We start from the raw sequence: 14,334 nt of genomic DNA, 5'->3' as shown, positions 1-14,334 counted from the left end.
ATGTATCGCCTATATCACCATCTAGACATCCAGAGCAGCCACCATTCTTTGTGAATACCTGGACAAGAAGGGAACAAATCCTAATGTGGGCAACTTGAGTTTTCTCATGGAAGTGCTCAGTCTGCGCTAACAACACTCACTCAAAATAAAAAGCCTAAAAGCAAAACAGACAGAATGCTATAGATATATACATTCTACAACTAGCTAAGATGGATAAATCACCCTAAGTTAGCGATAGTAAAAAGTAAAGAAGAAAGAGTAACAACATGAACTTGGGAATTATGTATGTGGCAAAAACGACTGTGCTAGTTGTTCCACCTCTTAACCTAGAAACGAGAGAAAGAAATGACAGGGGACAGGTCTGCTCTTGCCCTATATCCTCACAATAGCAGCAGTAAGAGCTAGCACAGACCAAGAGTGCAGTGGCTAATAAGTAAAACGTCCATGACACTGAGCATGACCACAGGCTGAAGAATAGAATACATGCATAAGACAATGGTCTGGAAAAGAACAGGTGCACAACCCTCTTCATATTAAGCCCTTAGTAAATGAAAAGTACATACCTGTATGGAAACTGAAGTTTTGCAGATGTGCTGCTCCCATGCACGTTCTGCTGTGGGGCCGGGCATGCATTCCTGCACCTGAGGCCAGAGAACTGAGACCCTTCAGGTCATAAGCACATCTCAGTCATCCTTACACACAGGGTAGAAGAAACATTCTACTCTCATTTCTTCTCTCTTCATGAGGTATAAAGAAACCTGAAGCAAAGGGGAAAGTCAGCAAAAGTGGAATACGTACAGGAACAAAGGAAAAGCTGTTATATAGAGGCAATTAAATTCTCTGTTTCTTCAAGTGCTTATTCCTATTCAATTGTCATTTTCTCCCAAACAATATACTAATGAGGTAAGAAATGAGTGCTTTTTCTGTACTGCCTGAAGGAATGACTAACTACAAAACATTCCCAGAACAATAGCTATTCAAATGCTTCGCAAAAAGCCTATAGAGAAGTCTATGTTACTGTCTTGTGTGTGTCAATAAAAGAAGTTGGTGAAACCTTCCGAACATGCTGAGATGGTGCTCAGCATCAGCGTCTTTGATCATTCACAGCATTATACGCTACTGTATCTAGATATGCACTTTGAAAAGTTCTGGTGCAAACTGCCATGCTTGTCAGTCTCTCATCAGAGACAAATATTTCTGAAGGGCTTAATTCAAAACCATTTCAAGACTAGGGCACTCTGACACCGAAGATGTGTACAGTTATCATTGCTTCTTTAGGAGCTTTGGTTAGGATTTAATGCAAACCTTATCATGACGAAACGCAGTGTACACGTGTGAGTGTGGCAGGGGTTCTGATACAAGAACTGCCAAAAATGTATTCTGTTTCAGTCGTAGAAAGCATATGTGTTACAGAATGATGAAAAAAAGCAACACACACATGAAAAACATGGCAAAGGTCAAGTTCTTTTAGAAATCTTACAACAGGGTATAAAGACCAAGGATACTGCCCTTTCAAGAACAGAAGGTACTAACTGCTGACAAGCGCAAACCAAGTAAATCCTGGGAGAGGCCCAAGGCTCTCAATGAAAACTACAGCCATTATCTTCAGCAGCTGTAATAAAAAAAAATAAAATAAAAATTAAAAAAAAGAATGATTCCTTTAATCTTTATTTCCATGTAGTTCCCTAAGTTCCCTAACTTTCCATTACTTTTCCTAAGTTTTCTTTGTAGATTTCTTCCTACTGTTCATATTAACACTTTACTGAGCATGGTCTGTCTAGGTCCAAAATACATGGAAAAGCAATGTTACTAAGTACAGGAGAAAAGGCTTATGGTGTGAATTTAATACTTCATCTTCAGTTAAAAATTCACCCTATTTGAAGGATATGGGAAGAAAACTGGGAGAGAATTTGAACAACTCTGAAAACTAAACTCATCTTGGCTATATAGAAATTACCAGAATAAATACTGATTCACCTAATTTTTTCTCTGAAGCCTCAGAAGCAAGAGAACTATAAAGAATACATACATCAACATACCTGGAATCATACAGACTTCCCTATGAAAATAGCTTCCAATCATCTCTGAAAATAGGCTGATGCCTGTTTCCTTTCACTACAAACAGATACAGAGCTAAATAATGCTACTGTTGAAAATAAGGAGCACTGACCTAGGGAATTTCCATTTGTGATTCCCAGAGGAAAGGTTTCTGCAATTGCAAGCACACTAGAAATACTTCAGTATTGACATGATAATCTGATGACGCATGCAGCAATTTTGGAGCATTCATTTTTCTATACATAACAGGTAAAAGAAGTGGGAATTTACAAAACTCTTGTTTGCTTATGTAGCATACTGTTCTTGTATTATTTTATATAAATACAGTCTTGAACAGATGCTAGGAATCATAAGATAACAGTAACATGAAATTAGTATATCCTCACACAAAATATTCATAAATAGAAAACATGGGTACAATGTACTCTTCTGACGCATACTTTGAGAACTAAATCTTCTCTAGACAGAAATTCTGAAGACCCTAGAGCAGAGACTGTTCCTGAATTCAGTATGAAGCTTTTGATCTGTTATCTTATTTTTTCCTTTAATTAAGTGATTTTGAGAGTTTCGCCAAAGCAATTTGTTTGGCTGCTGGGAGGGACTCAACTATCCTTTGAATCATTCTGTAATACTATAGTTTTCATTCCCTGTTCTTCGGTCACTGGCTGTCACAGCAGCGACAGAGCTCAAATTGAATCAATGTGGAAACTGGTTGTTAGACGCTGTTCTTTACTAAACACTTCCCACATAAAATGGACAATGGTAACACAAATCATTTCATGGTCAGCTTTGTGATAAACAGAGATGCTCCTTGCACTTCTCTAACTGAAATTAATTGACATGAAATATCAACATACTGCCTTATGCATAGACAGCTGTTCCTAATCTTTCCAGATGTATTTATTTAAAGTTTTGTCATTCATATTATATATCACCCACTAGTAGTTATTAGAACACTTCAAGTAGCAAAAATACTCAGCTCTATAAGAAAACTTAACTCTAGATCAAATGTTTCTTGTTCATATACTGTGCATAAAAATGTTCATTCTTATCTGATACCTATGTTCTTTTCATATTTCATTTCATGTTGTTAAGATTAAAAATATTTTGAGATAAAATTTTGTATGGTTCTTCTGATATGCAGTCTGTACATTCAAGAGTCTATTCAGCTCAATAGAGAGCAATTAATGCTGATTCCTCAGAGAAAAGCCACAACTCAGATGAGCTAGCTAAACCAAGATGGGGAAAAAATATTATAATCCTGTGTACTTCTTACTCTGGTAATCTTCATGCAGTTCTGAAAAAGTAATCTTCATGCAGTTCTACTTTCAGGAATTTAATGGGATTTTTATTTTTTATTACGTTTGTATTAGGCTTAAATGATCCAACACTTTTGGAAAGGCTTTACTCCTTCTAGGAATCTTTTTTATCTGTTATTTATTGTTTCAGGATGAAGTTCTTACTTCTGTACAATAACAAAATAAATTCCTTGCTGCTGAAAGCTTAAAATTCAAAAATTGGATATGTAGAAGATAAAAGCTGATGAAAAGACTAGATGTGTTGATAATTTAATTGCATTAAGTTTTCTGTTTTCATTTTTTGTACATACACAAGTTTTTAACAGATCTGAATGAACAGAGTAGAAGAGCATTCTATGTACAAGATAGAGACAGGGATGAAATCAGCTAGAAGCAAAGAAATTAAGTTGATACCAATGGTAGAGAAATTGCTGGGGGAGAGACCGCATAAATAAAGAGATCAGTGAATATTATTATGCCTTGTAGTAACAGCATGCTTAAAAAACTCAGCTCCAGTGTCTTTCAAGCACAGACAGCACTATTGCCTTGTGTCCCTGCAGCTGCAAAAGAAATTCCAGAACAAAGTGCAGCAGGATAAAATAAACTTAGCCAAAATAGTGGTTATGTTGGTTGGAAAGGAATATATTACATAGAATTAGCCCAGACTATCTTTTGTCTTGTCAATATGTCTACTGTCCAAGCAGTCGCCACTCTTTCTCAGAGACCACCAAGAGCCAGAAACAGTACCTTGGCTGTTCAACAGGTTTCATCTCTTCCTATTGAATACACAACTGTCCACAACAGTGCATGCATCTGCCTCTCCACAGAGTCTTATTGCAATGTGTTATCCTGAGAATGAAAGAGGGCTTGAGTAAGCTCTAGCTAGTTCAACAGACAGTGACAAAAGCCTATTGTTCCAATGATTCCTACATTGACTCTCCCACATCTATTTTTAATAGCACAGAAATGAAGGACATAAATACATTTTCATTTCCAAAACTGTCATAGACTAAGGTATACCAATCCAAACAGCAGTGGCATAAATGAACCAGTTTCAATTTATATTGAAACAGGTTTAGCATACATGTGGTCAGTTGCTAAGTCCCAAGAGAAGGAATCGGAGCAAAGTACATAAGGTAATTTCTTAAACAACTGTGCCATTTCAGAACCAAACTATACTAACTGTAACTATACTGTCAATAACAAAGGTCACTAGCATGAAAGAAAGGAACTAAGAATACTTCTCGAGTCTTACTTTTGATATTTTTTTTGAGAAATTTTTTTCACACACACATGATGGCAAACAGGCAATATGCATACCTAAATAAAATATTAATCCAACAGAAATAAAAGCAAACACTACAAAATCAAATTGACTCAGCATTATAGGTGAAATGTTTAACCCATTTTATGACTACGATTGTTATTCACATTACTGCACTCTCTATAGACCCTAGTGAAAGATAAGGATCCCATTGTGACAAGTGTGGTGGAAACACACACAAAAAAGCATACTCCTGGATCCTATACTTTATAATTTAAACATGGGATGAAAGGAATGAGTAAAGACACTCAGGAGTACCAGAAAATGAGAGATAATATGAATCAGCATAGTAAAGAGTAGTCCAAACACATCAGCAGCGTAAGAGAAATATGTTTTGAGCAGGTAGAAACAACCTAGGTTTTTTGTTTTGTTTGGTTTTTTCTTTTTTTTTTTTTTACAGTTAGAAAACATTCTTTCTGTCTTATATAAACGAAATAAAAATTCAAGCATAAGAAGCCATGAATCCTAAATCTATTTTGTCAAGGTTCATTAGTGCTAGCCTCTGTATACTCTCTAGTGACGTACAGATTTTAAAAAACGGTCAACACAGCATAGCAAGATTTGTCTGGTTTTACATAATAACTGAAATTTAGTCATAAGCAAAAATCTTTTTCAAAAATGTTCGTGCACAATGAAATCCATTCATGGCAAGAAGAGTCACTGCTTGTCAGTTTAATCCCACAAATCTTAATTTATTCATTTTGTATAAAAGCTTTATTCTCAAGTGAAATCAAACAAAATTTTTACAGATGTTACAAAGCAACTGCAGAGGTTTAATATTAGGAAATCATCAGTTCATTCTCCAGCAATAAGCTGAAATAATGAAGCAAACTGTACTGCCATTAAGTAGTAAACTTGTTTCCAGCCTCTTGGTTGGACATAATGGATGCCAGGTTACTCTCATTCATGAACAAGGAAGGAGATGGTCCTGCTTTTTGGTCTCCTTCCATTCATTCCTCCAGCTTGGTTGGAAAGATTTCAGTGATCATACTTGGCTGCTTGAAGAGACAAATCTTTTGCAGACAGCTGAATAGGATAGCAATCTCAATCTCAGCATATTCAGCTGATCCCTACAGCTAGATATGTAATACTGTTGCAGCTCTACTTGTAGGAGGCTAAGTGAGAATTACACAGCTCTATAACATCAAAAAACTTCCAAGGAAAGAGAGCAGGAAGTCTGAACCCAAGCTAAAATAACAAATTCTAAAAATGACAAGACTGAAGAAAAGAAAATGAGCTGTTGCTTAGTCTCTTATAGTCCCCTAAAAATGACTCTACGCTGTGGCAGGGGAACTGTGCCCCTATCATCTGGATATTAAGCTGCTAATATTTAGCTAAGAATGGACAGAGGGAATGCTGTGAGAGTATATCTTTAATCTAGCCAAGAAACCTGTCACAAGGTGAATAGCAAGCCTTATTAAAAAAGGAACATCTACACCTTGTAAGCCTTCTAAACACTTACTAGGCACATTTGGTTATGGTGTTTTCTCCTTGAAACATAGAATATACCAGTCAGGGAAAACGAATTTGCAAAATTCAGGAAAAAGGAACTTGTAAAAAAAAATTGCAAGAAATACAAATTCATGTGTTGTTATGAAAAATCAAATATGGACACCTGCCCCTTTCTCTTCCTAGTCAAGGAATGACTGCCAGCATGAGCAAGGGAATTGAAATCTACTAAGCAGAAAGATATAACCGTGCTAGATCAGGCTTACATGCCAGTAGGCAGCAGGGCTAATGGAAGAGCATAAAAATATCATAATCTTCAGGAAATATCCATCTATTCTATTACAGTGCTGCAACTAGTGAATGCATCTAGGACAGCTAGAGAGATGGGGTAGGGTCCTATATGCTTCTTGAAGAAAATGTAGGATAGTTGGGACTTTTTTCTTGCCATGCTCAAGAAAACCCCTCATGAAGATACTAAAGTAAAAAAAATGAAAACTCTTAGTCTGTAAAAACTGGAAAAAACACCATTACATCCAACCGAAAGTAAAATCAGTACACGTGTTTGTCAACAATTACGTAACATGGTCAGGATGGTCCAGTGGAGAGGGCTCCTTCCCTCAGCAGCATCTGTTAAGAGCCTGGAGTTAATACCGAGCAATGCTACAGACACTGGTGCAAACAACTGGCATGGTTTTGTATTAATCCAGACTTGACTAAACTGAAGTAGTAATAGGAATCTGTTGACAAGTAAATTAAGTCAAAGAAAGTAAACAAACTAAAAGAAGATTCCAATGAACAGCAAGCACCACCACTTCTATATGGCACCAAAAGGGGTGAAGACCAGCACTTCTTACTGCAAACGCATCTATGGAAGGGATTCTCAGATTCCTGTAGTGGTCCTGGAAGACATCTGCCTTAAGTCCTTTGATTCTGAAATAATCTTGAATACATTGAATGCAACCAGGATGAGTAAGACTTTATCAACATAGAGTAAACCTGATGCACGCAAACAGGCAAGCAAATTATTTGCAGGCTTGTAAATTTTATACTTTTTTGCAATGTGGTCACATTTCATGCCTTCTGGAAATGAGCAGGATACTATGAAGACTAACCCAATGTGTCTGCAGTTCATACGCTTATGTGCAAAGCTGCAGGTACATACAGGGGACCGCCACATAAGTCTGCATTCTGCAGTAAGCATTCTATTTTTGAGGTTTTGAGGGAAATGGAATTATTTTGAGTTTTTAAATGTAACTTAATTCAACACAACAGGTAAACTGAGCAAAGCTTATGCCCTTTGAGAGCCTGTCCCAAGCCTCCATGACCCAAACATGGAATGAACCTGTAACAGAGTAACAGACAATGGCTGATACCACCAGCATGACTTATAAATATGACTGGGACTGGTACTAGGCAAAATCAAAAGGCGGCTTTCAAATTTTAATTACTTCTGGCATGGAGTAGAATGACACTGCTGGCAGAGGTCCTTAAGTCCACTATTTTTTTTTGTTTCAAACCCAGCACTGAGCATGAAAAATTTATTTGTATGCTGTGGCTTTATAAACTGATATACTAACTTAAATTAAAAATATATCTTCTTATTAGACTCTCTCCTTCCCACCTCCCAAACTGAGCAAATGATTTTTTTCTGGACTCTTCAAACACTTCAGAGATCACATTGCAAAGAATCTGATGACCTGGAGAAACAAGAGTTCAATTCACTGTTTTGAGAAACAGCTGCAGCCAGAGGAAACTGTGAAGATATTCATGGAAGATACAGAAAAAGTTTCAAGCAGTAGGTGTTATTCCACTTGCATGAAGGAAAATCTCCCTCTTCTTCTCAGGGAAGATTTGAAATGAAAATATTCTATTTTGTATTCTATTATATTCTTAGCTTATAAGCTGAGACCTGCCTTTTATAGTTACAAACAAAAGAAACAAAATCTATCCCTGGAACAAAAAAGATGTTTCAGTTTTGGAGAAAAATTTCAGGTTATGAATATCTTTTCCTAAGAAAAAGATCACCAATTTTTTTTTTCTGAAAAAATAGTAAAGGAGAGAGGGTTTTTTCTGGTACTTGCAGGTTTCTTTGAAACTGGGGCACAGGACAGAGAGACAAAGCCTTCTCTGAAGATAATATTTTAAAATGCTGAAATAAAACATCATCTTTCATGAACAAATCCATAATACTCTGCAGTTCATCAGGGTATAAGTTAGGATGTTGGCAGAAGAGGCTTGGGAATCCCATGCAACTGACTGTCGGCTGGACTGAAAGTGGAGAACAGAACTTGGGTTGGTGTAATTGCAGCAGCAGTAAACTGATGATGACCCCAGGCTCCAGGTGTGCCAGTATCACAGAAGATTAGTTAACTTGGAATAAATTTCTTAGTCCAGCTGGTGAGAAGTAAGTACAATATTCAGTTTAGAGAGACTACATCTGCCTGGAAAATAAGTTATTACAGCAAATGCAACAATAATATGTGAAAAAGCAGAAACAGTACCATTAGTTATTATTATTTTTTTATAAACACAGCATACACACATATGCACAGACACACACACAAATGCTTCTTAAAGAGGAAAAATTTAATTAAGCATTAGCTTGTTTAAGAAAATATTAGGGTTGTCTTTGTTTTAGGGACATGTCCGACTTGCTTTGATATTAGGGAAAAATGACGCTTGTTTGTTGAAGAACTACAAAGTAAATGGAATAAACAAGAGGCATAATTGCTTGCTTGTAAGCATTTCAGCTGGTATCTTAATGAGTGAACAACTTTCAAATGATCAACTTTCAGATATCTGACAGAAAATATTTTTATTTCTTGTTATTTCTCTTTTCTGTAAGTTACAATAAAAACTCAGGGGTCTCATTTTCAATTACCCATGTATCCTTCCATACCACCAGGACTTCATGGTAATCGAGAATCAAGTCTCTAATATTCATTTTGTTTAATATAAAACAAATTCTTTTTTATGTTCCAAGGTCCCAGGATTCCAAGACTTAAACAACTGGGGTACTCCTAAAGGAAACAGATCTCTAGAGAAAGATGCATCTAACAAGCCTATTGCTAAATTTCTTCTGAGAAATACCGCATTTGAGTACTAGAGGATCATATGACTCAAGGGAACAAGGTCAGGGCACCTACGGTAATACATTTCTTAATTGTTAATAATAATTTTATTATTTCATACTATTTAAACATCATTTTCTCAAACATAAAGAACTAATTATTCATTAGGTACTTACAATATGTAAGGAGAGGCACATTTACTGGGCCAAATACTTTGTCAACTTTCTACTTTGTTGTGCAATTGCTAAATTACAAGGCTATTTCTTCTATAGCATCCGTGTTTTCAGTTCTCTGGTGGCTACATAAGAAGATCTGCTCTTGCCATTGCACTTGTCTTAGATGTTCTGTTATTTACCATATTCAGTGACATTTTTAGCCAACTTACCTGACAATTGGAGGAATTTTCATATGTTAACTTATGAACGTTATTTCTGCATCACTCTCAAAGAAATGAGCTGGAAATGATGAGGTGTGAAGCTGTAGGTTAAGAGCTTTGAAAACATACACATCTACCAAATCTAAAAATATCAATAAATATTGTAATATTTGTGGGGAAATAATTAAAAATTAATTTACCCAATGATAAAAAGCACTGAACTAATCTTTCAGGAAGATTTCTTTTTTAAGTTAAAAAGCAAATTACCAAAATAGGTTTATATATTTCACTCAAATTTAAGAAAAAATTATTTAGCCTACAGTTGTACCTCTAAAATACCACAAGTTTAGCTAAGTTGGTGGAAAATCTATCAGAATCACTTAGATAGGAAACAAACTGTTTTCCCTGCAGTTCAAAAAAAAAAAAAAAAAAAAAAAAAAAAAAAAAGCTTCAGTCACATATCCTTTAGCATTCTTCTGCCACTCTTACCTATTTTGTCTTTATCCTTCAAACTTTCTTCTAAAATATTTGGTTTCTATGCTCATCTTTATTTAGATTCCTATTTGATACCAGTAACAGACATTTTTTCCTTTTCTTTACAGTAGTTTTCATCTTTAATTTTGTTATTCATTTTCAACATACAAAAGATTTTTTCGGATGAGGAACATAAAACTGGAAGGGATCTGCTGGATCAGTCCTGCAATTGATGTCACAGAGAATTCGTTAGTTAATTCCTCTATATACAGATCGAGTTCCATCTTACCACCACTATTTCGATTAGAAGACTGCTGTGGAACTTCACACCCCCAGGGATTTCCTCCTACTTTTCAGCCTAAAACTTATTCATGGTCAACTGCATCCATTTGTTCTTATGTCAATGTTGTCTTTTATCTATTTATAAGTATATTTAAAGTATTATTTTAGCTTTTGTTTTGTTAAGGTCAAACAAGCCATGCTTTTTTAATCTCTTCTCACATGGCATTTTCTCCATTGCCTGTACATCCTAGTAAACATTTTCAGCACTTTCACTATTCCAGATCAGACTCTAGAGACTTTGCAATGCTATTCATATTTTTTTCTCTATTTGGAAATAATCTCTTAATATTTTGTACCTATATCTATAAAGCCCCAAATCTACAAATCTGTACCTAAATTAGTTTAAATTATCCTAAAATTAGGTTTTCAAATTGTCACCTTTCTTAATAGACAGCAATAGAGATCTGTTACTATTAACAGATCTCAAAACAGGAAGAATGACTAACAATTTGATGTCATGCATAAAAATTCACCCTTGTTTATATTTTATTGAAACCTACTGTTTTCTGGGTAAATTGTTAGATTCTTTGAGTACTAAGGCAGTGAGACCAGCATCTACTCACTCTTCTGAAATCACATCTTGAGTGACAAGTTTTATAAATAGGATAACCTGGAATATCTTACTTCAAAGCAACTACATTCAATGCCAAAATGATAAATGGCTCTCTCTAGTGCCCTAAAAAAACTAGGCTTTCAGAAGAGAAACAGAGATGGTAAAAGAATAGTGCTAATGTAAAAAATTGAGCCACGGAAGTCACCCTGCTGAAACGCATTGTCTGCAGAACTGAAACACGCTGTGCCACTCACTGGCAGTTGTTGCACTGCATGATGAGTGTTTAAAAATTCGATGATCAGTACTAAAGAATTTGTTTATGGCATTGTTTTACAAAAGTTCCTAACAGACGGTGACTATTTTATTGTTGGATGTATCCTTTATTTTATTAACAATGATGTGTAGTAATCAATGGAATGCTAAAAATAAACTTGCAAAGAAAGAAATCTAGTCTGAAACTTCAATCTGTTGTTTGAAGCAAGTTCAGTGGTCACGGTAACACCAGTTAAAGATCGACTCTTGCCCATTAGTGAAACAGGCATGGCTCTCCTAAAAAGGTCACAAATCTTTCAAATATAGGCACCATGTTTTAAATTTTGTACATACAAAATATGTTCATGTCACTCATATTACACAATGTGGCAGTGTTATAAGTCTGAGTATTATTGTCAATTAATGGCAGAGAAAAGAGCCCAAAGCTCACGTAAGATTAATGACTGGGACAAATCTTGAAAAGAGACAAATAGTATAAAACAACAGTTTTCCTGTTGCATGTGGTTTTGTGTGTGCATGTGTGAGAGTGCATATAACATAAAAAAATGTTTAAGAGCAAGTTCAAATAATAGCCCATCCATTTGTTCTCAGGTTCTTATCCAGCTTCAGTACTAAACGCTTTCATTTTAACTACATGTTAAAATGCAAATTCAAATCCCATATAAACCGTTAGTATGTTGACTGGCTTGAACCAATCGGAATTGAGAGTTACTGTCGAGTCTCTTCTTTTTGTTCTACTTGTCAGCCTCTGGGTATGTCGGGTACTTGACTGTCTCAATTTTCTCCTTAACTTTATAGGATGGGTACAGGCCTGTTCTTCCTAATTTCCTATTGATGCCTTTTGAATAACCATCCCAGTGGTTTCCAGCTACTCCAATTATATCTCCAGGTTCCATAGGAATTTCATCAGCAGTTCGTGGATGATGAGCATAAATAGCAATCTGGTTGTGGGCATTCTGTCCCCCAAAATAGTAGATGTCATCCAAAGAGTGGAAATATGCTGAAGCATCTGGATGCAACGTCTGCATAATTTCATAGGCGACTCGACAAACCTTGGAAATAAAAACAGAAAAGAAGTCATAAATCTTGTGTATGCCTGTAATACATCACAGTACTCAAGAACCAATGTGCAACAACTAAATTGCACAAAAGGTGGATAAAGTTTGGGAATGTCCATAATGGAATGAACCATAATGATACAAAGAATGAATTAAGTTCTTAAAGGCATGAATAGGCAACTGTATTATTTTGTCACTGTTCTTGAGAAAGTTCTGTATTTATCATTTTACAAAAGGCAGACCTAACCACTTAAAACATCTGCTGCCAAAGAATAAAAATGACCCCTCATAGGGTATGTTCTGACAATTATGCAGGCATACTAAGCTGTTACTCTTATGTCAGTAATCTTCAAAACAGCACAGTCAACATGACCAATGGAGCTGTTAGTTACAAGATGGCTATTCTGATTTCCAGTAACTCAGCTGATTTCTCACATCACTTCAGCAGAAACTGGACAGAATAAGTAGTTCATTAAACTTTTTTTTTTTTTTTTTTTTTTTTTTTTTAAGATCCGTACTTACTACAGTATCAGTCTGCAATCTCAGGACAGTTGGGTTTTGTGGAGGATCATTTCATTATGTTTAGGCATAGCCTTCAGAAAGGAGCCGTGCAAATTATGTCGTTCAAAGGAGTACTAGGGAGCCTAATAGCCAGTAATACTTCCTGGCTCATAGAGGAAATGTACCTGCTACTATACTTGTGAAGGGAAGGCAGATTTTTCCCTAAGTCCCCAGTCCTATATAACACTGAACTGAGTCAATTAGATTACCTAGATTAAATGCCCCAAAAGCAATAAAGCTCTTCTGGCTTAAATTAAGAAAGCCATTGGTTCTGCAGGAAGAGTCTCAATATCCTACTTTCTTTCATTGCCCAAACTATTTAGGAGTAAATTAAGTTATAGTTAACTACATATTGAGATGACTACCTTGTTTTTCCTAAAACAATTATCTGAAAGTCTGTTTCTTTACAAATCAGTTATTTCTTTTATTTCCAGCACTTTACTAAACGTAAAAGCACACTACAATGGAATACAAAAGCATCAACATTGAAGAAAAGCTCTAACAATGTCTAGTTTTATCAAGTAGCATCTCAGGAAAGACAGAGATATTTGACAGATTTGCACAGAACAAAATGGCAATGGTTACTGTCTTTTATTACAATACTTTAGCAGTAGTATCATAGTCTTTCATAGCTGAAGATGCACTACTCAACACTAGACATATTCCTTACCAAATGAATATAAGGAACAACTTTCTCAAGCAGGCCCTACTTTGAGCATGGGATTGTACCAGAGGACCTCTGGATGCTCCCATCAACCCATATCACTATACCAATGCCAATATATTTTAGCATATATTCTTCTTTTGAAATTAGTTCAACACTTACAAAAGAAGTTGAAGTTTTCAGTTCCACTGTATGGTATTTTATACTCCATGCAAACAATTTGTACCTATATTTAGATATATAGGTTTCTTCTATATTTGTTTATACACACTGTTTCCTTTAAAGGAAAAAATTACCACTTTTAAAAATAGAGATATTTAAACACAGTATAGCATAGGATGTCATAGAGTTCTTATTAAGGTTTTACCTGACAGTGTATAACTCAGGATCTGAACTGTCTATACACTGATGTGCTTATGGTGTTTAAGACATAAGTGGCCCTAGGTCTTGGCTGACGATCACCTCTTTCACCAAGATATGCACTCAGTGGACATGCTTCACCTGGATCAAACATATAAAAGTGGAATGCTCCTCACAGACTTTTCTTAGTGAGAACTCTTACTTTGGAGTTTATTCATATCATGGTCTGAAATAGCTTATATTAATAACCTGCTAAATATGCTATAAAAAGCCATTTTCTTCACAGGATTTGGTGGATGTGAAAAATGTGCCCACAAGCATAATTCAGAGGTAAGAGGCTTTTCTATACTTTTTCCTGTTATTGCTGTCTTCTTGCCATGGTAATCTGATTAAGAATTCTGGGTGTCAAAGTCAATATATTACTGTATCAGCCATATATTAGCATCATGTTTCTTATCTATTTGTCATTAGAG

The 14,334-nt window shown here is 35.6% G+C and overlaps 1 protein-coding gene across 4 annotated transcripts in view; it reads right to left on the bottom strand.

Moving 5' to 3' along the window:
- Positions 1–8,694: 8,694 nt before the first annotated feature.
- FUT8 (fucosyltransferase 8) overlaps positions 8,695–14,334 on the bottom strand; it is a 125,110-nt gene continuing 119,470 nt past the window's right edge. For all 4 annotated transcript variants that reach the window (XM_064512735.1, XM_064512734.1, XM_064512736.1 and 1 more), the window contains one exon: positions 8,695–12,270. In XM_064512735.1, coding sequence (XP_064368805.1) covers positions 11,953–12,270 — 318 coding nt within the window. In that variant the 3' untranslated portion in view covers positions 8,695–11,952. The remainder of the gene's footprint in view (positions 12,271–14,334) is intronic.

Source organism: Dromaius novaehollandiae, chromosome 5 (genome assembly GCF_036370855.1).
Source record: "Dromaius novaehollandiae isolate bDroNov1 chromosome 5, bDroNov1.hap1, whole genome shotgun sequence".
Taxonomy (NCBI): Eukaryota; Metazoa; Chordata; class Aves; order Casuariiformes; family Dromaiidae; genus Dromaius; species Dromaius novaehollandiae.
The sequence above is the reverse complement of the archived record's forward strand: the minus strand, read 5'-3'. Positions and strand labels throughout refer to the sequence as shown.